This window comes from Oncorhynchus masou, chromosome 28, assembly GCF_036934945.1.
Source record: "Oncorhynchus masou masou isolate Uvic2021 chromosome 28, UVic_Omas_1.1, whole genome shotgun sequence".
Lineage (NCBI taxonomy): Eukaryota > Metazoa > Chordata > Actinopteri > Salmoniformes > Salmonidae > Oncorhynchus > Oncorhynchus masou.
This window is the reverse complement of record NC_088239.1, coordinates 49,737,568-49,762,776: the sequence shown is the minus strand read 5'-3', so window position 1 is coordinate 49,762,776 and position 25,209 is coordinate 49,737,568. Positions and strand designations below refer to the sequence as shown.

At 44.2% G+C, this 25,209-nt stretch overlaps 1 protein-coding gene across 4 annotated transcripts in view; it reads left to right on the top strand.

Moving 5' to 3' along the window:
• Positions 1 to 25,209, top strand: part of rfx3 (regulatory factor X, 3 (influences HLA class II expression)) — a 62,781-nt gene that overhangs the window by 29,350 nt on the left and 8,222 nt on the right. For 2 of the 4 annotated variants that reach the window (XM_064942406.1, XM_064942405.1), the window contains exons 5-16: positions 3,326 to 3,400; positions 3,697 to 3,878; positions 4,275 to 4,394; positions 6,904 to 7,028; positions 7,337 to 7,452; positions 16,288 to 16,403; positions 17,222 to 17,376; positions 17,495 to 17,592; positions 17,800 to 17,949; positions 18,203 to 18,411; positions 18,684 to 18,837; positions 18,950 to 18,992. In XM_064942406.1, the coding sequence (XP_064798478.1) occupies positions 3,326 to 3,400; positions 3,697 to 3,878; positions 4,275 to 4,394; positions 6,904 to 7,028; positions 7,337 to 7,452; positions 16,288 to 16,403; positions 17,222 to 17,376; positions 17,495 to 17,592; positions 17,800 to 17,949; positions 18,203 to 18,411; positions 18,684 to 18,837; positions 18,950 to 18,992 (1,543 nt within the window). The remainder of the gene's footprint in view (positions 1 to 3,325; positions 3,401 to 3,696; positions 3,879 to 4,274; positions 4,395 to 6,903; positions 7,029 to 7,336; positions 7,453 to 16,287; positions 16,404 to 17,221; positions 17,377 to 17,494; positions 17,593 to 17,799; positions 17,950 to 18,202; positions 18,412 to 18,683; positions 18,838 to 18,949; positions 18,993 to 25,209) is intronic. The other 2 variants (XM_064942408.1, XM_064942407.1) reach the window with 1 other exon arrangement.

The window sequence follows — 25,209 nt, the reverse complement described above, 5'->3', positions numbered from 1 at the left end:
TTCACAGCAATAAAGATGTAAGAGGATTGTACAACATGTACGTTGTATATTCGCAAATTGTAAAAAATAAATAAATAAAAACTCTGACGCTCGCGGTCTTGTCAAATATGTGGACAGCTGCTCGTCAAACATCTCATTCTAAAATCATGGGTATTAATATGGAGTCAGTCCCGACCTTTGCTGTAATAACAGCCTCCACTCTTCTGGGAAGGCATTCCACTAGATGTTGGAACATTGCTGCGGGGACTTGCTTCCATTCAGCAACAAGAGCGTTCATGAGGTTGGGCACTGATCTTGTGCGATTAGGCCTGGCTCGCAGTCGGTGTTTCAATTCATCCCAAAGGTGTCGATGGGGTTGAGGTCAACGTCTGTGCATGCCAGTCAAGTTTTTCCTCACCGATCTCGACAAACCATTTCTGTATGGACCTCGCTTTGTGCATGGGGCATTGTCATGCTGAAACCGGGAACTAAGGGGCCTAGCCCAAACCATGAAAAACAGCCCCAGACCATTATTCCTCCTCCACCAAACTTTACAGTTGGCACTATGCATTGGGGCAGGTAGCGTTCTCCTGGCATCCGCCAAACCCAGATTCGCCCGTCGGACTGCCAGATGGTGAAGCGTGATTCATCACTCCTGAAAACACGTTTCCACTGCTCCAGAGTCCAATGGCGGCAAGCTTTACAGCACTCCAGCTGACACTTGGCATTGCGCATGGTGATCTTAGGCTTTTGTGTGGCTGCTCGGCCAGGGAAACACATTTCAGGAAGCTCCAGATGAACAGTTATTTTGCTGACATTGCTTCCAGAGGCAGTTTGGAACTCGGTAGTGAGTTGCAACTGAGGACAAACGATTTTTACGCACTTCAGCACTCGGCGGGCCCATTCTTTGAGCTTGTGTGGCCTACCACTTCGCAGCTGAGCTGTTTTTGCTCCTAGACATTTCACAGCACTTACAGTTGACTGGGGAAGCTCTAGCAAGGTAGAAATTTTACAAACTGACTTGTTGGAAAGGTGGCATCCTATGATGGTGCCACGTTGAAAATCACTGAGCTCTTCAGTACGGTCATTCTACTGCCAATGTTGCCTAAGGAGATTGCATGGCTGTGTGCTCGATTTTATACACCTGTCTTGTTCTAATATACACATGTTAGCAATACACCAATTTCAAGGGGTCTCCACATAGTTTTGTGTGTATATATAGTGTAGCTGTAATTTACCCTTACTGCTATCATTAATTTGTGGCGTGATCCACTAAGGCAGTAAGCCCAGAGACGGCAAGGTTTTTATTTGAGGAAAAATCGCTCCGTTGTTGGTCCTCAAGTCAAATAACGCATATGTGACAAAGTAGATGATTATAAAAACGCATATAAAACATTGTACATGTAAGTATAGCCTACACATCTATGTAATATAGCAAATATTATTTATGTAGCACTGCCAGTAGCTTATGTGTCGTCTGGAAGAGGGACTCCAACAAGAAACTCCTCGTAAAATATAGTCGTAATCTTAATTTACAAGGTTTTGCCAGCACAACACACTACCTCAATTAGTGTAGGCCTAATATGTGGTTTTACATTTGTGCCACCCCTCCAAGCCATGTGAAGTGAGTGATTTTAGGTTGTTTTGTTATAAATGTGCTTGTAATAGGCTGTTTGGGGAAAAGCTTCTCTGGTGAAAACACGTGATTGGAATGACTAACAGAACATACCATTTCATTTTTGTAATTTGCATCAAATGTAAGATAAACAACAAGTTTTAGGTTACATTCGTAGTGTCTCCTCGCCAGACGAGGGTGTAATCGCTACGGGTATCCTCTACTAGGCTTTCACCTTCACCCTATGGGATAGTTGACCTGCATGGGGGAAGGTTTGTTCCTGGGTTTTCATGTTCTGTGCTAAGCTAGCAGTAAGACGAAATATGAATCGTCGAAGAGAGAAGTTGTTCAGCTCGTCTTTCTATCCAAGCCTTACACAATCAAGGAGAAACACTTGAGCAACGAGGCAAGCAGAGACATGCTGTAAAATATGTGCTGGCGATGTAAAAGAAGTGCTGTTGAGTTAATACATTTAAATACCGTTTTTAAAAGTTATTTTTCAATGGGATTATTAGCAGTTGTCACTATGACAATGAAGACACCCTGAAAGCACGGAATGACCTTGTTACCACCTTATTAGTAAGCCTACAGCGTGCAGTAGGGTGTGTTGATCAGTTGATTGACAGGTGTACTGTAGAACGATAAATATCAAACTTTCCTCTAGTGTGGATGCTTGTAAATGTGGGTTCTTTAAAATAACTTAACACTATTACTGCAATACTGCCATTTGTAGGGTGATAACGAGAGTGCTTGACTTTGTTAAGGACGCTGTTATGGAAAAGCATTTGTTCACCTCGATCTATGTCAACATTTGTAATTGGCTGATGTAGAACCTGTTCCAGGAAATCATCACTGTCATCTGGTGAGGTTAGCATAGGGCAAAGGGCTACCGTGTGCCAGGTTATCTGATGGAACCAGCCACAATGTATCGTACTGTCATGTAAATCGACTATTTTACTTGGCAGATGTGTATTTTGAGACGGGTCCAACAAAAACAACCTAATGATTGGTTGACACATAATGCCTCCCACAATGCAAGTGAGAAGCAACTGCAGCGACTTCATCAAAAACTGCATGACCTTTGATCACATCATTTTTGTGAAGTTCGTGCAGTCGACATGGAGTCGCAAGTCTGACAATTTTTTTAGAACTATAATACAACACACTTCGAAAGGACTTGAAAAAATTGGTCTGCTCCAACATGCGCAGTGAGGTCTCCCTCAGTGGGTCTGTGCTCTCCTCTGGTGGCTGAAAATGGTAGTTTCACAGCTTCTGATTACTGTGGCGCTTGTTTATTAATGTAACCTTTTTTTAACTAGGCAAGTCTGTTAAGAACAAATTCTTTTTTACAATGAAGGCCTACCGGGGAACAGTGGGTTAATTACATTGTTCAGGGGCAGAACGACAGGTTACCTTGTCAGTTCCGGGATTTGATCCAGCAACCCTGTCCCAACGCTCTAACCACTAGGCTATGTGCCTCTTGACATTCTGTTAGCACTCTGCTTCATTAAGACAATGGGAAATGTAATTCAAAAGACAGTTAGGTGAATTTAAGTTTAAACTGACTTTGCTATGCTGGGCTTTTGGCACTTTTGGGTGACGCTTGCTTTCGGAGCTGTTCTGGATTTTTCTGATTTTCTATGTGTGTCAGTACTGTGTCAGTATTCTAGTGCAACCTTTTCCTTTGTTGTTTTTGTTTTTCCTTCTATTTTTTGCTCCTTGGTCTATCAGATTGAAATGGCGATTGAGACGCTCCAAAAGACTGAAGGTTTATCCAGTCAGAGAAGCTCGCTGCTCAACAGCCATGTAAGTCGCCACTCTAAACGCCTCGCCTGCCTGCCCTCTATAGCTGTTCTCACTCTCTAGTACCTCCAGAACTCTCCCTTTGCATCTCCCTCTCTTTCTCTCTATGGTGGTGGGGGTTCTTCCTATGCTCCAATTTTAATTTTTCGTTGCTTTAGTTAATTGTGCTTTTAAAGCTAGGGAAGGGGTGTTAGTATTTACAGACAAGTGGGGGGTGAAACATGCATCTGTTGTGGATTACAGAGAGGTGTAATGACATACATGTGTGTAATTGACAGAATATCTTTTCTCCCCCACAGCTGCAATGGCTACTGGATAACTATGAGACTGCGGAGGGGGTGAGTCTGCCTCGCTCCACCCTCTACAACCACTACTTGCGCCACTGCCAGGAGCAGAAATTGGACCCGGTCAACGCCGCTTCCTTCGGCAAGCTCATCCGCTCCATCTTCATGGGGCTACGCACGCGACGCCTCGGCACAAGGTGAGCTACTGAGAGGACAGACACGTTCTGATAACTCCCTCTGCACCTTGCACCCCCTCCTCCCCTTCTCCTCTATCCTGTCACACTGCATCTCAAGTCCCCCAGTTCTGCTCTCTCTAACTCTCCTCTGACGTCTTCAGTTTAGTCTTGTCCTTGTCCTTTCCTTTTTCCTTGGTTGTCTTCATTATGATTTCCTGTTTGGTATTACAGCATGTTTAAATAATGGAATAAACACATTTAAATATTTTTTGACTGCAAAATTAATATAGGGGAAACACAGAACTTTTAGCTGTCTGTTCATTCCTGTGTGTGTGTGTGTGTGTGTGTGTGTGTGTGTGTGTGTGTGTGTGTGTGTGTGTGTGTGTGTGTGTGTGTGTGGGTGTGGGTGTGTTGCAGAGGGAACTCAAAGTACCACTACTACGGGATCCGGCTGAAGCCGGACTCTCCTCTCAACAGACTGCAGGAGGACATGCAGTACATGGCCCTCAGACAGCAGCCTGTCCAACAGAAACAGAGGTACAATACATGCATTCGGAAAGTATTCAGACCCCTTTACCTTTTCCACATTTTGTTTCGTTACAGCTTTACTCTAAAATTGATCAAATTGTTTTTTTCCCTCAACAATCTACACACATTACCCAATAATGACAAAGCAAAAACAGGTTTTTAGAAATGTTTGCAAATGTATATAAAAAGACTAAAACTATAATAACACATTTCAGTAAGTATTACATTTACATTTAAGTCATTTAGCAGACGCTCTTATCCAGAGCGACTTACAAATTGGTGAATTCACCTTCTGACATCAGTGGAACAGCCACTTTACAATAGTGCATCTAAATCATTTAAGGCGGGGGGGGGTGAGAAGGATTGCTTTATCCTATCCTAGGTATTCCTTGAAGAGGTGGGGTTTCAGGTGTCTCCGGAAGGTGGTGATTGACTCCGCTGTCCTGGCGTCGTGAGGGAGTTTGTTCCACCATTGGGGGGCCAGAGCAGCGAACAGTTTTGACTGGGCTGAGCGGGAACTGTACTTCCTCAGTGGTAGGGAGGCGAGCAGGCCAGAGGTGGGTGAACGCAGTGCCCTTGTTTGGGTGTAGGGCCTGATCAGAGCCTGGAGGTACTGCGGTGCCGTTCCCCTCACAGCTCCGTAGGCAAGCACCATGGTCTTGTAGCGGATGCGAGCTTCAACTGGAAGCCAGTGGAGAGAGCGGAGGAGCGGGGTGACGTGAGAGAACTTGGGAAGGTTGAACACCAGACGGGCTGCGGCGTTCTGGATGAGTTGTAGGGGTTTAATGGCACAGGCAGGGAGCCCAGCCAACAGCGAGTTGCAGTAATCCAGACGGGAGATGACAAGTGCCTGGATTAGGACCTGCGCCGCTTCCTGTGTGAGGCAGGGGCGTACTCTGCGGATGTTGTAGAGCATGAACCTACAGGAACGGGCCACCGCCTTGATGTTAGTTGAGAACGACAGGGTGTTGTCCAGGATCACTTTACTTGTTGAAGCACCTTTGGCAGCGATTACAGCCTCGAGTTTCCTTGGGTATGACACTACAAGCTTGGCACACCTGTATTTGGGGAGTTTCTCCCATTCTTCTCTGTAGATCCTCTCAAGCTCTGTCAGGTTGGATGGGGAGCTTCAATGCAAGTCTCCAGTAATGTTCGATCGGGTTCAAGTCTGGGCTCTGGCTGGGACACTCAAGGACATTCAGAAACTTGTCCCGAAGCCACTCCTGCATTGTCTTAGCTGTGTGCTTAGGATTGTTGTCCTGAGCGCTCTGGAGCAAGTTTTCATCAAGGATCTCTCTCTCTATGCTCTGTTCATCTTTCCCTCGGCCCTGACTCGTCTCCCAGTTCCTGCCGCTGAAAAGCATCACAGAATGATGCTGCCATCACCATGCTTCACCATAGCGATGGTGCCAGGTTTCCTCCAGACAAGACCAAATTGGCATTCAGGCCAAAGAGTTCAATGTTGGTTTCATCAGACCAGAGAATCATGTTTCTCATGGTGAGAGTCCTGTAGGTTCCTTTTGGCAAACTCCAAGCGGGCTGTCATGTGCCTTTTTACTGAGGAGTGGCTTCTGTCTGGCAACTCTACCACAAAGGCCTGATTGGTGGAGTGCTGAAAAGATGGTTGTCCTTCTGGATGGTTCTCCAATCTCCACAGAGGGATTCTGGAGCTCTGACAGAGTGACCATCGGGTTCTTGGTCACCTGCCTAACTAAGGCCCTTCTCCCCCGATTGCTCAGTTTGGTCGGGCGTCCAGCTCTAGGAAGAGTCTTGGTGGTTCCAAACTTCTTCCATTTAAGAATGATTGAGGCCACTGTGTTCTTGGGAACCTTTAATGCTACAGACATTTTTTGGTACCCTTCCCCAGATCTGTGCCTCAACACAATCCTGTCTCGGTGCTCTATGGACAATTCCTTCAACCTCATGGCTTGGTTTTTGCTCTAACATGCACTGTCAACTATGGGACATTATATAGACAGGTGTGTGCCTTTCCAAATCATGTCCAATCAATTGAATTTACCACATGTGGACGCCAATCAAGTTGTAGAACCATCTCAAGGATAATCAATGGAAACAGGATGCACCTGAGCTTTTGAGTCTCATAGCAAAGGGTCTGAATAGTTATGTAAATAAGGTATTACAGTTTATTAAAAAAAACAGTTTTTTGCTTTTTTGTTATGGGGTATTGTGTATAGATTGAGGATTTTTAAATATTTTTTTATGCATTTTAGAATAAGGCTGTAACGTAACAATGTGTCGCAGTTGTAAATGAGAACTTGTTCTCAACTGGCCTATGTGGTTCAAAAAAGCTGAAATAAAACAATAAACAAATTGGAGTCAACACGGGCCAGCATCCCTGTTGAACGCTTTTGACCCCTTGTGGAGTCCATGCCCCGACGAATTGAGGCTGTTCTGAGGGGAAAAGGGGGTGTAACTCAATATTAGGAAGGTGTTCCTAATGCTTGGTTTACTCAGTGTACATATACAAACAGTACTAACTGAGGCATTGTCGTTGTAGGTTTAAGCCGGTGCAGAAGGTTGATGGTGTGTCTGGGGAGAACTTCTCAGGCGGTGGCCAGCACACCCCCAGTGCAGCGGAGCAGACCGTTATTGCACAGAGCCAGCACCACCAGCAGTACCTGGGTGAGTGAGCGGTGTGTATATTTCTGTGTGTTTAGACTAAGTGACTTTCAGCATCAATAGATTGCTACTGTTTGATGTTCCCTTGTTATTAATACGTTTTGATACCACTTCATGAAAGTGCTCCTCTGCTGAGTGCTGTAAGGGTTCCCCTGTCGGGTTATATTCTGCAATGAACCACTGATAGGATTTTCTCAGCCTTCAGTATTTCCTTGTTAAATATTTACCCCTGTGTTCCTCTGCTTTAAACTGGATTCGTAACGTGAGTTGTTGTTGACCTTGTCTGATTTCTATGCGTCTCTCCCTGACAGACGCATCCCGGGCACTGCCGGACTTTGTGGAGCTGGACCTGGGAGAGACCAACGTGGAGAACATCGGCCCAGACGACATCAAAGCTCTCCAGTCACTATACAGAGAGCACTGTGAGGTCAGAGATTATCCATCACCTCAAACAAAGCTCTCCAGTCACTATACAGAGAGCACTGTGAGGTCAGAGATTATCCATCACCTCAAACAAAGCTCTCCAGTCACTATACAGAGAGCACTGTGAGGTCAGAGATTATCCATCACCTCAAAGCTCTCCAGTCACTATACAGAGAGCACTGTGAGGTCAGAGATTATCCATCACCTCAAACAAAGCTCTCCAGTCACTATACAGAGAGCACTGTGAGGTCAGAGATTATCCATCACCTCAAACAAAGCTCTCCAGTCACTATACAGAGAGCACTGTGAGGTCAGAGATTATCCATCACCTCAAACAAAGTTCTACAGGAAAGTTTGTATTATTCTCTACGGGGTACATTCAGACCAGATACACGCATGTAAATGGAACTTCATTCTATTTTCATGCACTTTCCTCTCTGTACACATTCTGACCTTGATCTTAAGCAAGGGGAATCAAATGTGCCCAACAGGTATTCGTTTGGGGTGGAGATTGCAGAAATGGAGGTGTATCTACAAATCAAATCAAACTTTGTCACATGCGCCGAATACAACAAGTGTAGACTTACAAGGAAATGCGTACTTACAAGCCCTTAATCAACAGTGCAGTTCATGAAGAGTTAAGAAAATATTTACCAAATAAACTAAACTACAAAATAATAAAAAATAACATAGTAATAACGAGGCTACATACAGGGGATACCGAGTCAGTGTGCGGGGGTACAGGTTAGAGGTCATTCGTTCATGTAGGTAAGGGTGAAGTGACCATGCATAGATAATAAACAGCGAGTAGCAGCAGTGTACAAAACAAATGGGGGGAGGGGGGCAATGCAATAGTCCGGTGGCCATTTGATTAATAGTTCAGCAGTCTTATGGCTTAGGGATGAAGCTGGTAAGGAGCCTTTTGTTCCTAGACTTGGCACTCCAGAGAAAACAGTCTATGAGGGGACTGGATTCTCTGAAAATTTTATGGGATTTCCTCTGACACCGCCTATTATATAGGTCCTGGATTGCAGGAAGCTTGGCCTCAGTGATGTACTGGGCCTTACCCACTACCCTCTGTAGCGCCTGTTCGGCCCGCCTTTTCCTGTAGTCCACCATCAGCTCCTTTGTCTTGCTCACATTGAGGGAGAGGTTGTTGTCCTGGCATGTCGTGTTTGGCCACGCAGTCGTGGGTGAACAGGGAGTACAGGAGGGGACTAAGTGCACAACCCTGTGGGGCCCCGGTGTTGAGGATCAACGTGGCAGACATGTTGTTGCCTACCCTTACCACCCGTGGGCAGCCCGTCAGGAAATCCAGGATCCAGTTGCAGAGGGAGGTGTTTAGTCCCAGGGTCCTTAGCTTAGTGATGAGCTTCGTGGGCATTATGGTGTTGAACCCTGAGCTGTAGTCAATGAACAGCATTCTCTGTTGGGGCGGTATGCGAATTGGAGTGTGTCTATGGTATCCGGGAGGAGGGTGTTGATGTGAGCCATGACAAGCCTTCAATGCACTGCATGGCTACCGACGTGAGTGCTACGGGGAGGTAATCATTTAGGCAGGTTACCTTCGCTTCCTTGGGCACAGGGACTATGGTGGTCTGCTTGAAACATGTAGGTATTACAGACTCATTCAGGGAGAGGTTGAAAATGTCAGTGAAGACACTTGTCAGTTGGTCCTAGCATGTTTTGAGTACACTTCCTGGTAATCATCTGGCCCCACGATTTTGTGAATGGTAACCTGCTTACAGATCTTGCTCGCATCGGCTATGGAGTGCGTTATCACACAGTCATCCAGACTGTGGTGCGCTCGTGCATGCTTCAGTGTTGCTTGCCTCGAAGCGAGCATAAAAGGCATTTAGCTCGTCTGGTATGCTCGCGTCACTGGGCCGCTCGCGTCTGGGTTTCCCTTTGTAGTCCGTAATAGTTTTCAAGTCCTGCCACATCTAACGAGCATCAGAGCCGGTGTAGTAGGATTCAAACTTAATCCTGTATTGACACTTTCCTTGTTTGATGTTTCGTCTGAGGGCATAGCGGGATTAGTGTCCCGCTCCTTGAAAGCAGCAGCTCTAGCCTTTAGCTTGATGCAGCAGTTGCCTGTAATCCATGGCTTCTGGTTGGGATATGTTTATACGTTCACTGTGGGACGACGTTGTCGATGCACTTATTGATGAAGCTGGTGACTGAAGTGGTATACTCCTCAATGCCATTGGATGAGTCCCGGAACATATTCCGGTCTGTGCTAGCAAAAACAGTCCTGTAGCGTAGCATCCATCGTCATCTGACCACTTCCGTATTGAGCGAGTCACTGGTACTTCCTGCTTTAGTTTTTGCTTGTTAGCAGGAATCAGGAGGATAGAATTAAGATCAGATTTGCCAAATGGAGGACGGGGGAGAGCTTTGTATGCATCTCTGTGTGTGGAGTAAAGGTGGTCTTTTTTCTCTCTCTCTGGTTGCACATGTGACATGCTGGTAAAAATTTGGTAAAACTGATTTAAGTTTGCCTGCATTAAAGTCCCCAGCCACTAGGAGCGCCGCTTCTGGGTGAGCATTTTCTTGTTTGCTTATGGCCTTTTACAGCTCATTGAGTGTGGTCTTAGTGCCAGCATTGGTTTGTGGTGGTAAATAGACGGCTACGAATAATATAGATGAGAACTCTCTTGGTAGATGGTGTGGTTTTCAGCTTATCATAAGGTACTCAACCTCAGGTGTGCAATACCTCGAGACTTCTTTGATATTAGACATTGCGCACCAGCTGTTATTGACATAAAGACCCACACCCCTACTACTCGTCTTACCAGACTTGGCTTCTCTGTTCTGCTGGTGCATTGAAAATCTCTCCAGCTCTATATTATCTATGTCATCATTTAGCCACGACTCGGTGACACATAAGATATTACAGTTCTTGGAACTCCCCATCCCGGATCCGGGATCGTGACTAAAGCCTCAGGCTCATTAGCATAACGCAACGTTAACGATTTCTGAAAATCGCAAATAAAATGAAAATAATGCGTCTGCTCTCAAGCTTAGCCTTTTCTTAACAACACTGTCATCTCGGATTTTCAAAATATGCTTTTGAACCATAGAAATTGACTAATTTGTGTAAGAGTATGCAAAGCTAGCATAGCATTTTGAGTAGCATTTAGCACGCAACATTTTCACAAAAACCAGATAACCAAATAAATAAAATAATTTACCTTTGAAGAGCTTCTGATGTTTTCAATCAGGAGACTCTCAGTTACATACCAAATGCGCAGTTTTTCCTGAAAGCGTCTGTGTGTAGGAGAAATCGTTCCGTTTTCTACATTGCGTCTGGCTACCGAAACGAACTGAAAATTCAGTCACCTACAACGTAAAACTTTTTCCGAATTAACTACATAATATCGACCGAAACATGGCAACGTTGTTTGGAATCAATCCTCAAGGTGTTTTTTCACATATCTCTTCATTGATATATCGTTCGTGGAAGCTTGCTTTCCTCTCTGAATCCCATGGAAAAATACTGGCAGCTGACTTTTGCGCACCAATTTCGGCGCAGGACACCGGGCGGACACCTGGTAAATGTGGTCTCTTATGGTCAAATATTCCAATGATCTGCCTACAAATACGTCACAATGCTGCAGACACCTTGGGGAAACGACAGAAAGGGTTGATTCACTCCTCTCGCATTCACAGCCATATAAGGAGACAATGGAAAACAGAGCCTCAAAAATCCTGCTCTTTTCCTGGATGCCGTCTCATCTTGGTTTTGCCTGAAGCTCACGTTCTAGGGCACGCACAGAAAATATATTGGTAGTTCTGGACACGTCAGAGTGTTTTCTTTCGAAAGCTATCAATTATATGCATAGTCGAGCATCTTTTTGTGACAAAATATCTTGTTTAAAACGGGAACGTTTTTCATCCAAAAATGAAATAGCGCCCCCAGAGCATCAACAGGTTAATGTCCCGTTGGTAGGATAATCATAATCCAAGGTCATGTATTTTATTTTCCAATGATTGCATGTTAGCAAGTAGTATTGATGGCAGTGGGAGTTTACTCGCTCGCCTACGGAATCTCAAAAGGAAGCCTGATCTGAGTCTTCTTTTCCTCCATCTTTTCTTCATGCAAATAACAGAGAGATGATTGACAAATGCGGAGAGATTTAATGTGAAACTAGTCATTTGGCAGTGAACTGAAAACCATATCAACATGACAGGTATGTCTGCCCCTTACACAGAGTGAAGTATAAATGCTGTGACGTCGTTATGCAGAATTTTGATTGTATGGCTTTTTTAGCTTGCAGGGATTCAACTTGGAGACGTAACCCAGATGGGTAGCCTACTGGTCACAGGGCAACAATGTGCGCAATGTCGCAACAAATGTAATCTTTGTGCACTCTCAATGTTTTAATCATATACCCCAACTTTCTCTGTTTCCTATTTGTAGCCTATCATATTATATATTAGCCACTATCAGTAGCCACCGCCAGTAATACTCACATACATTTATAACTGTCACTTTAGTGTTAGTTCCCTTAAACTTGTAACCTACATTTTTGCATTATTCCATTACATGATTAGTTTAACTTTCTTTCTTCTATCACATCCATGTGGTTGTTCCTCAGTCGCTAGCAATAATGGATCATATTAGGTTAACGTACAGTGCATTTTCCAAATTTTGTTACGTTATAGCCTTATTATAAAATTGATTAAATAAAAAAAAATCCATCAATCTACACACAATACCCTATAATGAGAAAGCAAAAACAGGTTTTTAGAAATGTTCAAATAAAAAACAGAAATGCCTTATTTACATAAGTATTCTGACCCTTTGCTATGAGACTCGAAATTGAACTCGGGTGCATCCTGTTTCCATTGATCATCCTTGAGATGTTTCTACAACTTGATTGGAGTCCACCTGTGGTCAATTCAATTGATTGGACATGATTTGGAAAGGCACACACCTGTCTACATAAGGTCCCACAGTTGTCCGTGCATGTCAGAGCAAAAACCAAGCCATGAGGTCGAAGGAATTGCCCATAGAGATCCGAGACAGGATTGTATTGAGGCACAGATCTGGGGAATGGTACCAAAAAATGTCTGCAGCATTGAAGGTCCCCAACAACACAGTGGCCTCCATCATTCATAAATGGAAGAAGTTTAGAGCCACCAAGACTATTCCTAGAGCTGGACGCCTAGCCAAACTGCGCAATCGGAGGAGAAGGGCCTTGGTCAGGGAGGTGACCAGGAACCCAATGGTCACTCTGACAGAGCTCAAGTGTTTCTCAGGATCGTGGGAAAGATGGACAGAGTAAAGTGCAGCGATCCTTGATGAAAACCTGCTCCAGAGCACTCAGGACCTCAGACTGGGGCAAAGGTTCACCTTCCAACAGGACAAAGACCCTAATCGCACAGCCAAGACAATACAGGAGTGGCTTCAGGGCAAGTCTCTGAATGTCCTTGAGTGGCCCAGCCAGAGCCCAGAATAGAACCCGATCGAACATCTCTGGAGAGACTTGAAAATAGCTGTGCAGTGACACTCCCCATCCAACCTGACAGAGCTTGAGAGGATCTGCAGAGAAGAATGGGAGTAACTCTCCAAATGCAGGTGTGCCAAATACAGCTGTTTAAGAAGACAACCCAATAAGACTCGAGGCTGTAATCGCTGCTAAAGGTGCTTCAACAATGTACTGAGTAAAGGATCTGAATACTTATGTAAATGTGACATTTCAGTTTTTTATTTTTAATACATTAGTGAAAAATTCTAAAAATCTGTTTTTGCTTTGTCATTATAGGGTATTGTGTGTAGATTGATGAGGGGGAAAAATGATTTAATACATAAGTCAGGGGTCTGAATACTTTCCGAATGCACTATATTACAAGTTTTGCAATAATTTGAGACTCAGACCACCCATAGCAGTTTAAACCTAGAGCCTGGTGCACGGTTCACAACAACTGGACCGTTGTCATCACTGTTCCATGATTAGTGAGGATTAGGGTTGTACACCTGTAGATGCTCCTCAAAGGAGGAAAGGGAGGACCATCCTCAGTGAATTGCATAAAAATTTAATTAGTGAAATATTTAAAAAATATATCCTGTTTTGTAATGAAGGTCTACAGTAGCCTCAACAGCACTCTGTACGGTAGCACCATGGTGTAGCCGGAGGACAGCTAGTATCCGTCCTCCTCTGGGTACATTGACTTCAATACAAAACCTAGGAGGCTCATGGTTCTCACCCCATTCCATAGACTTGCCTAGTAATTATAAGTTCCGGAGGACATCCTCCAACCTATCAGAGTTCTTGCAGCATGAACTGACATGTTGTCCACCCAATCAAAGGATCAGAGAATGAGGGGCGGCAGGTAGCCTCGTGGTTAGAGCTTTGGGCCAGTAACTGAAATGATCGAATCCCCTAGCTGACCAGGTAAAAATTTGTCGTTCTGCCCCTGAACAAGGCAGTTAACCCACTGTTCCTAGGCCATCGTTGTAAATAAGAATTTGTTCTTATTAACTGACTTGCCTAGTTAAATAAAGGTAAAATAAAAAAAATACATAATCTAGTACTGATAGCATAAGCTACCAGCTAACTGGTAAAAAATGTGGTGAATAGTAGACTCCAAGAGAAAGACAAAAGTTGAACAGTTTTGAACAAATTCAAGAGTCTTTTTTATACATTTGTTTTACTTTCAATTACTTAGCTAGCAAATGCAGCTAGCTAGTTTAGTCTCCTCAAACAGAGAGATGCTATGTTAGCTGGCTATGACTATCCAACACGGGAACTTTTACAAATCACATGCTGACCAGACCGGACACGTCGCGTGCGTCGCAAAATAAATGTAGAAATCCATGTTAGTCAATTATTGCACCCACACTGCTCGCACGCGCCAACGAGCGTCTGCGATGCCACGGGTTAAAATAGAACTCCTTTCTATTTCTGACGCAGATCTGCTCTAATGTCCTGCCTCTTCCATCTCCTCATTGGTTTATAGAAGCAGGTACCCACGTGCCATCTCCTCAATGGTTATACCCTCGTGGGTGATTGAAAGACAAACTGTTTTGCCGGTAGTCGTGGTAATACTATTAAAGTTTAGATGCCTATCACCATATAAGTTCAACGATGAAAAGGCCTGGAAGGAGGAGAGATGACTAGAAATGATTCGGTTGGCCGTTTTATGTGTGGATTAATTTGTTGGAGTAGAGGACCTTGTGCAGTTCAGATAAAATAACAACTCAATGTTTATATCCTAGGACAAATTAGCTAGCAACAGCAAGCTAGCTAAATAGGACAAATTAGCTAGCAAGTGCAAGCTAACTCGCTAAATTGCCATACATGTTTATTGTTTTTCGGTCTGTCCCCAAATTAATGTCATTTGTTCAGAGTTTGTTTTGGTATTTTAACCTGCGTGTCGTGATCGCGTTTGGTGTAGGGGGACAAAATACATTTATGCACGATAGCGCACGCGTGCAGCCGGTTTGGGTTCCGTGTCAAGGTAAGCTTTTAGTTTTACAAATGTATTGCCACCAGGGCCCACGGGTGTAACTGCTTACTAGCTGTACACTGTACAGCATGATTGTAGCCGGTTTACTAGCGCGTTAATTCTATTAGCTATGCTGACTATGACGTTACTTTAGCTAATATGGTGACAACGATGTCGGCTGTGAGTAGCGTTTATGATATGAAGATTTGGCTTGGAAAGTTTTTTTTGCATCTACAGCTGATGCATTGGTCATTGAAGTCCACAAGTGAAGGGAAACGGTGAGAAGAGGAGAGTGCATAGATGCGAGAAGGAATACAATGAGGTGTTTGTATGTGGCTATGAAATTGAACTATTTTCGTGTGATCAGGGTGTATTCATTCCGCCGATTCTGTTGAAAAACGTTCTTTAACAGAAGCTTACGGAATTAAATGGGAATAAACATATGTGAATTTGTCCAAATGAAACTTGTTTGCAACTTTTAAACTAATGATTACCCCCTAAATCAGCTAGATGCAGGCAAGAGTGTGCAAGGCTGTATTGAATGTGTCACTGTCTGTCACCTGAAATCTTTCTCTCGACCTGTGTGCACCTGCGTTCTAAACTTTCATTCATAGGCTAGGTTGTAGCAACCTTATGATGGGTATAGGGAAAATTTGAGTGTTATGTAGTAGCCTAGACCTATCGATGTTACATTGAGCTGGGTGAATGGAATATGAATAACAGTCATCCAATATGATGTAATATAAATAAGGCCATGCTCATAAAAACAAATATCGTCCTCCATCATCTTAAACGGCACTGACCCCCACTGTTGTACACTTTTCTCACCTTCCAATAATTCATGGATTGAATATGGCAACTTTCAGGATGAATCAAACCACTGTATTGTTTTATTCAACAATATACTTAGTGTGTAAAGGCTCTCCTCGACCTTAAAAAAAAATATTCATAAATACATTCCCAACCCGAAGTAATCTACAAGATCAGAGTATTTTTTAATCTTAAAGGGATGGCTTTAGATAAATGTACTGAAAACCCTATTGAGCGAACACTCCACGAGAGAATCTATTGGCCAGCCAGAGTGAGGGATTTTCAGCAGTTGAATTGAATGTATTCAATATGCGCAAGGGAGCCACACCCATAAGGTAAGTCTGAATACCAACGACTGAGAAGTTCTTGAATCAAAAAAAAAAGAAGAAAAAGCACAGATTTTCCAAGTCTGAATCGGCCCCCATGTGCAGATGAATGGGGGCTTTCTTTGGCATGCATGATATTTACAAGTCTTCATCTTCATTGATCCACACCAGCTCATCCACACTAATCAGCTTGACTGTGAATAGTTATTCAGCTCAGTTGTGTGATGCTGACCATGTTTCTCTTGCAGGCCATTCTGGATGTGGTGGTGAACCTCCAGTTCAGTCTAATAGAGAAGCTGTGGCAGACATTCTGGCGCTATTCCCCCTCTGACTTAGTGGAGGGCACCACCATCACAGAAAACAGGTCAGCTCTCTCTCTCTCTCGTTCTCTCCCTCTCTCCTGAAGGTCAGTTCTGGTGACTTTTTAAAAGGATATTCTACTCCAAAATCGGTGAAAATAAAATAATGCTGACACCATCTAAAATATCAGTTCTACCTCGAGAAATGAGCCCAATATCATATTGGTAAAATAATTAGCAGAAATTATTTTTACATATTGGAACATGTTTATAGCCTGTGCATGCTCCATATTATCAGGTATACTATTAGCAATACATATTATCACCCAGCTGTGTTAACCCGAGATTAAGTTGGCCTCGACTCTGATTCTTCTTGAATGCTTCAAATATCCTTTGATCAGTGGCAACGCTGAGGAGTATTTTTCTCTGCTCTGCTGAGGAGTATTTCTCTCTGCTCTGCTGACGAGTATTTCTCTCTGCTCTGCTGACGAGTATTTCTCTCTGCTCTGCTGACGAGTATTTCTCTCTGCTCTGCTGACGAGTATTTTTTTCCGCTCATGCAGGAGCAAAAAAGTCCTAGTGCACTTTGGTGCGATTTAAAAAAAATATATACAATATTTTTTACATGGGTGAGTTAGTTCATTGGGACAGTGCCCGACCCCTGTAACTAATGTAAAACTTCAATCAATCAATCAAACGCAAATATCCGCTTGTCCCTTTTTAATAGCTGGGCAACGGCACACTTTTCAGCAAATAAACACCAGTTTCAAATAAATACCTGGTTTAAATTAATTGTTTACAGGGTTTAAACACACACAGTAGGCCAAGTGAGATTGAGGTTAATCTGATCCCGTATGTGTAACTTTGAACTCCGTCTCCACAGTGGTATGAGTGAGATTGAGGGCCGTTTGCCCTGCTCCAGGCTGGTGGTGCTCTGTAGGAACGAGGCTGTGCTCAAGTGGATGAGTTCCTGTGACCACCTGATGTACCAGGCCCTAGTGGAGATCCTCATCCCTGATGTCCTCAGACCCATCCCCAGTGAGTGGCTGACACACACAGTCACACACACACTTTCTCGCTCATTCCTAGTTGGGTATCAGAATTCAAATGGTGATCTTTATATAGACTGCTGTCCGCTGTATCTCTCCCTCTCTAGGTGCCTTGACTCAAGCCATCCGCAACTTTGCCAAAAGCCTGGAAGGCTGGCTCAACAATGCCATGAACGTCATTCCACAGAGAATGATCCAGACAAAGGTACATACACTCTCTCTCACTCACTCACTCACTCACTCACTCACTCACTCACTCACTCACTCACTCACTCACTCTCACACACACAAATAAACTTAAATTGTCTCTATTTTTTTTGATCCTGACTTTCCTCTCTTATCTTTTTTGACTGGCCTTGGTCTGATTTTAATTGGCTGCTGTTTGATCCTCTGTGTGTTTGATTGGCCTCAGGTTGCCGCTGTTAGTGCCTTTTCTCAGACGATGCGTCGTTACACTAGTCTGAACCACCTGGCCCAGGCAGCCCGCGCCGTGTTGCAGAACACCTCCCAGATCAATCAGATGCTCAGCGACCTCAACCGCGTCGACTTCGCCAACGTGCAGGTCCGTCTGTCCCTCTGGATGGCTGTCTGTCTGCCTGTCCCTCCATCTGGCTGGATGTGGTTTGGTCTGCCTTGTCTGTGTATTTAGTTAGAGGGACACGTCTGTCCACCGTGTAGCCATCTGTCATTATTTCTATGTCCTCTCCCCGCTTGAGGTTGCTGTTTATTTCATCAAGGGGCTCCGTGTGCATCTGTGTTTTTGCATGTTTGTTTGTGTTATCCCACACTGACCCGTCCTCGCTCTCTCTCTTTAGGAGCAGGCGTCATGGGTGTGTCAGTGTGAGGAGGGTGTGGTTCAGAGGTTAGAGCAGGACTTCAAGGCCACCCTGCAGCAGCAGAGCTCTCTGGAGCAGTGGGCTGCCTGGCTCGACAACGTGGTCACCCAGGTCCTACAGCCCTTCGAGGACAGGCCCAGCTTCCCCAGGGCTGCGCGGCAGTTCCTGCTCAAGTGGTCCTTCTACAGGTCAGCTACTGTACTGTCCATAGAAATTGAATGGGTTCTATGAGTACCATAGAATTCATCCAAATTTTATGGTGAAAAGAAAACTGTGTTATTTTGGAACGCAACTCACAGAAAATGCAACGTACACACTTACAAAATATATATGTTTTTGCTCCCTCAACCAATTTAAGTAGTGTGTTGTGATATTTATTGTTTATCATATCAATTGATTTGGTTTGGCAGCTTATTAGCAGTTTTCCAGTGGTTGATCTCGTTGTCCATCTCTTTGTCAGCTCCATGGTGATTCGAGACCTGACTTTGCGCAGCGCGGCCAGTTTCGGCTCGTTCCACCTGATCCGCCTGCTCTACGACGAGTACATGTTCTACCTGGTGGAACACCGCGTCGCCCAGGCAACCGGCGAGACGCCCATCGGTGTCATGGGAGAAGTAAGGCCCCGATGAAATGAACACACACCACACACGCACATCATTTTAATGTTCCCATTACTCCTTGGCTCAGTCTCAGTATGGTTTCTTTGTGCTGCTTAATGTATTGCAGTTCGATGACCTCAATGCCATGTCGCCTGCTTACATGGACAAAGGTAAGCCAACCCCAAGCTGCGTCTACAGGCTAAGTCTCTGTAGGCTTCTGCTTCCACATTACATGGAGTTATTAAGCCCTTTGAAGCCATGTCCGTTCAACATTGCTGTGCGTCATTCTTCTTTTGTTACGCGTCGTACCTCCTTCTACCTTCGTCTCAACGTGCTGCAACATAGAGGATAGCAGTTTCAATTATTACCCATTCAAACATGTTATGGTCAACTGCAGTCGAGAAGCTATTGGATCATTTCACATTTTTGTGAAGCTACGTTTTAATACTAAGATGTTCATAAGAAAAGGCGAGGAACTTTTGTTAAACAGTTGCCGTGCCTAAACACCAGACTGTTACCGTGGTTACACCATGAATATCAGTCTGAAAGAAGTCGCTGTTAAAAAATAAGCGATAGTCTCTACAAGGCAGAATGTTGAGTAAGATGATATTTACACTTATTTTAACGGTTGTACATGCTGTTGGTCCTTTTGGCAGTAGGAGGTGGCGATAGGGTGTCCACAGGAAAGGGCTGATTACCCGACTTTTTGTGGCGCCTGTTGGTTCTGTCGCTTGTATTTTCCATCTGTTGCACGTTATGCACAATATGTAAACAATAGCTGAATGTAACCGAATGTAGTCGACCGAAGCACGTTTCCTCGCAATCAGCTAGAAGTGTTTGCCGTTCGGTTCGGCTCATCCGTATTGTGAAAGTTTTTGTCACGTGCGAATTGCATCAGTATTGAAAATAAAAACCAGAAATACAAACTATGTGCAGACCAACATATTGAATGTCGGGTTGATAACACGACTATGAAGATATTTTGTCTCACAAAAGTATGTGGACACCTGCTCGTCGAACATCTCATTCAACAATCATGGGTATTAATATGGAGTTGGTCCCCCCCTTTGCTGCTTTAACAGCCTCCACTCTTCTGGGAAGGCTTTCCACTACATGTTGGAACATTGACTTGGGGACTTCCATTCAGCATTCGTGAGGTCGGGCACTAATATTGTGCGATTAGGCCTGGCCCGCAGTCGGTGTACCAATTCATCAAAAATGTGTTAGATGGGGTTGAGATCAGGGCTCTGTGCAGGCCAGTCAAGTTCTTCTACACCGATCTTAACAAACTATTTCTGTGTGGACCTCGCTTTGTACCCAGGGCATTGTCACGTTAAAACAGGAAAGATCCTTCCCCAAACTGTTGCCACAAAGTTGGAGGCACAGAATTGTCTAGAATGTCATTGTATGTTGTAGCATTAAGATTTCCCTTCACTGGAATTAAGGGGCCGAGCCCAAACCATGAAAAACAGCCCCAGACCATTATTCCTCCTCTACCAAACTTTAAAGTTGGCACTATGCATTGGGTCAGGTACTGTTCTCCTGGCATCTGCCAAACTCAGATTTGTCCGATCGGACTGTCAGATGGTGAAGCAGTCCGACGGACAAATCTGCCAGATGGTGAAGTGTCATCACTCCAGAGAACGTGTTTCCACTGCTCCAGAGTTCAATGGCGACGAGCTTTTCGCCACTCCAGTGGATGCTTGGCATTGAGCATGGTGATCTTAGGCTTGTGTGCGACTGCTGGGCCATGGAACCCCATTTCATGAAGCTCCCGACGAACAGTTCTTGTGCTGGCGTTGCTTCCAGAGGCAGTTTGGAACTCGGTAGTGAGTGTTGCAACGGGGATAGACAATTTATACGCGCTTCAGCACTCGGCGGTCCCGTTCTGGTAGCTTGTGTGGCCTACCACTTCGTGGCTGAGTCGCTGTTGCTCTTAGGCGTTTCTACTTCACAATAACAGCACTTACAGTTGACCGGGGAAGCTCTAGCAGGAGAGAAATTTGACGAACTGACTTGTTAGAAAGTTGGCATCCTATGACAGTGCCACATTGAAAGTCACAGCTCTTCAGTAAGGTCATTCTACTGCCAATGTGTGTCTGGAGTTTGAATGCCTGTGTGCTCAATTTTATACATCTGTCAGAAATGGGTTTGGCTGAATTCAAATCAAGCTTTCTTTATACTGCATCTTTCAGACATGGAATGCAACACAATGTGCTTTACAGAAATTAAATAACAAAAATATTTACTGCACAACATACAGTGGGACAAAAAAGTATTTAGCCTACCACCAATTGTGCAAGTTCTCCCACTTAAACAGATGAGGCCTGTAATTTTTATCATAGGTACACTTCAACTATGACAGACAAAATGAGAAAATTATGGTGGAAAATAAGTATTTGGTCAATAACAAAAGTTTATCTCAATACTTTGTTATATACCCTTTGTTGGCAATGACAGAGGTCAAACGTTTTCTGTAAGCCTTCACAAGGTTTTGTGAAGAGCAGTGATGTTTTGGGGCTGTTGCTGGGCAACAGACTTTCAACTTCTTCCAAAGATTTTCTATGGGGTTGAGATCTGGAGACTGGCTAGGCCACTCCAGGACCTTGAAATGCTTCTTACGAAGCCACTCCTTCGTTGCCCGGGCGGTGTGTTTGGGATCATTGTCATGCTGAAAGACCCGGCCACGTTTCATCTTCAATGCCCTTGCTGATGGAAGGAGGTTTTCACTCAAAATCTCACGAGACATGGCCCCATTCATTCTTTCCTTTACACGGATCAGTCGTCCTGGTCCCTTTGCAGAAAAACAGCCCCAAAGCATGATTTCCACCCCCATGCTTCACAGTAGGTTTGGTGTTCTTTGGATGCAACTCAGCATTCTTTGTCCTCCAAACACGACGAGTTGAGTTTTTACCAAAAAGTTATATTTTGGTTTCATCTGACCATATGACATTCTCCCAATCTTCTTCTGGATCATCCAAATGCTCTCTAGCAAACTTCAGATGGGCCTGGACATGTACTGGCTTAAGCAGGGGGACACGTCTGGCACTGCAGGATTTGAGTCCCTGGCGGCGTAGTGTGTTACTGATGGTAGGCTTTGTTACTTTGGTCCCAGCTCTCTGCAGGTCATTCACTAGGTCCCCCCGTGTGGTTCTGGGATTTTTGCTCACTGTTCTTGTGATCATTTTTACCCCACGGGGTGAGATCTTGTGTGGAGCCCCAGATCGAGGGAGATTATCAGTGGTCTTGTATGTCTTCCATTTCCTAATAATTGCTCCCACAGTTGATTTCTTCAATCCAAGCTGCTTACCTATTGCAGATTCAGTCTTCCCAGCATGGTGCAGGTCTACAATTTTGTTTCTGGTGTCCTTTGACAGCTCTTTGGTCTTGGCCATAGTGGAGTTTGGAGTGTGACTGTTTGAGGTTGTGGACAGGTGTCTTTTATACAGATAACAAGTTCAGACAGGTGCCATTAATACTTTTAACGAGTGGAGGACAGAGGAGCCTCTTAAAGAAGAAGTTACAGGTCTGTGAGAGCCAGAAATCTTGCTTGTTTGTAGGTGACAAAATACTTATTTTCCACCATAATTTGCAAATAAATTCATAAAAAATCCTACAATGTGATTTTCTGGATTTGTTTTCTCATTTTGTCTGTCATAGTTGAAGTGTACCTATGATGAAAATTACAGGCCTCTCTCATCTTTTTAAGTGGGAGAACTTGCACAATTGGTGACTGACTAAATACCTTTTTGCCCCACTGTAAATTAGATTAAAAAAACAAAAGAATGACACCAACTGAACTAAAATGCACCCTAACACTGTAGCCAAACCATCCGGAAATAGATTTTGTCCCCCCACACCAAACGCGATCCCGACAGGCAGGTTGAAATATCAAAACAAACCCTGAACCAATTATATTTATTTGGGGACAGGTCAAAAAGCATTAAACATTTATGACAATTTAGCTTGCAGTTGCTAGCTAATTTGTCCTATTTAGCTAGCTTGCTGTAGCTAGCTAATTTGTCTTGGGATATAAATGTTGAGTTGTTATTTTACCTGAAATGTGCAAGGTCCTCTACTCCGACAATTAATCCACACAAAACAGTCAACCGAATCGTTTTTAGTCATCTCTCCTCCTTCCAGGCTTTTTCTTCTTTGGACTTTATATGGTGATTGGCATCTCATTTTCATAGTTACCACGACGACCGACCAAACTCAGTTCATCTTTCAATCACCCACGTGGGTATAACCAATGAGGGGATGGCACGTGGATATCTGCTTCTATAAACCAATGAGGAGATGGAAGAGGCAGGACTTGCACTGCGTTCAGCATAACAAATGGAACTGACTTCTATTTTAGCGCTTGGCAAAACAGGCGCTCGTTGGCGCACGCGAGCAGTGTGGGTGCAATAATTGAATCCACGTGTATCCACATGTATGCTTACATTTATTTTGCAACGCTCACGTATGCGACGCGATTGGTGTGGTCAGCATGTAAGGTACTTTTTTTGTTTTTGTTTTTTTTGTTTAAAAAAAATATATATTTTTACCCTGTTTTCTCCCCAATTTCGTGGTATCCAATTGTTTAGTAGCTACTATCTTGTCTCATCGCTACAACTCCCATACGGGCTCGGAGTTTGAAGGTCATGCGTCCTCCGATACACAACCCAATCAAGCCGCACTGCTTAACACAGAGCGCATCCAACCCGGGAAGCCAGCCGCACCAATGTGTCTTAGGAAACACCGTGCACCTGGCAACCTTGGTTAGCGCGCACTGCGCCCGCCCGCCACAGGAGGCGCTGGTGCGCGATGAGACAAGGATATCCCTAACGGCCAACCCCTCCCTAACCCGGACAACGCTAGGCCAATTGTGCGTCGCCCCACGGACCGCCCAGTTGCAGGCCCGGTTACGACAGCGCCTGGGCATGAACCCAGAGTCTCTGGTGGCACAGCTGGCGCTGCAGTACAGCGCCCTTAACCACTGCCCCACCTAGGAGGCGTAAGGTGCTTTTAAGATCTCTTTTAAATATGTCCACAGTTTCGGCCCCCCTCAGGTTCTCTGGTAGGCTATTCCCGAGGCTGGGGGCATAGTAACTAAAGGCTGCCTCTCCATGCCTCTTGGTCCCAGGCTTTGGGATAGTAAAAGGCCAGTGCCAGAGGACCCGAGGGACCTACTGGGTACATAACTTAAAAGCATGTCTGACATGTATTGGGATGCACAATCGTTCATTGGTTTAAAAACAATAGAAGAATCTTAAAGTCAATTCTAACACTCACAGGCAGCCAGTGCAGAGACCTTAAAACTGGTGTAATGTGTGCTCTCCGTCTGGCCTTGGTCAGTACCCGTGCTGCAGCATTCTCTATGTTTTGCAGTTGACCAATGTCTTTCTTAGGTAGACCAGACAGGAGAGCATTACAGTAGTCAAGCCTGATTGTAGTAAAAGCATGGATGTGTGTCTCTGTATCAGTCAGAGAGAGAAACAGCCGCATCTTGGCAATTTCCCTCAGGTGGTGAAAAGCTATTTTGGTCACTTTCCTAATGTGTGACTCAAAATTTTGTTCACAATCTAAAATAACACAGGTTTTTTTTATCTGGTGTTTTATCTTTATTGCTTGTGAATTCAAATGTGCGGCTAGATTTTCTCTCTGTGCTTCGGCTCCAAGTACCTTTGTCTTGATTCAGCTGGAGGAAGTTGTGAGTCATCCAAGTATTTAAATCAGTAATACAGTCAAATAATTTATCTGTGGAGCTAAAATCCTCAGGTGACACAGAAATGTAAAGTTGTGTATCGTCTGCGTAGGTGTGAAAATCAATGCTGTGCTTTCTGATAATGCTGCCAAGGCATAACATATAAACTGAACAGTACCGGACCCAAAATCGAACCTTGTGGAATGCCACATGTGATATGTTTTTTCTGAGTTATGTTCACTAAGGGTGACAAAAAAACTAATTGACTGGTTAAATAGGTCCAAAACCCATTTAGAACTGGACCTGAGAGGCCAACCTACCTCTCCAGTCTGTCCAGAAAGACGACATGATCAACAGTGTTGAATGCAGCACTTAACAGCTCTTTGGTCGTTGTACTCTTAGATTTATCTGTCAAGATAATTTACCACTTTAACTAAGGCTTTCTCTGTGCTGTGGTGGGCACAAAAACCAGATTGGAATTTTTCAGTTGGCAATACAGTTGGCACTTAAAACAATATTTTAGCTTTTTGAACACCAATTCATCCAGAATATTTCTTAAGAATGGAAGGTTGAGAATTGCTAATTGCTGAAGAATCTAAATTACTTTTCTTCAGAAGGGGTTTCACCATAGCAGTTTTTAGTGCAGTGAGGAAAGTGCCTGTGAACAGGCAGTGATTAACAATAGCTTGCAGTTGTTC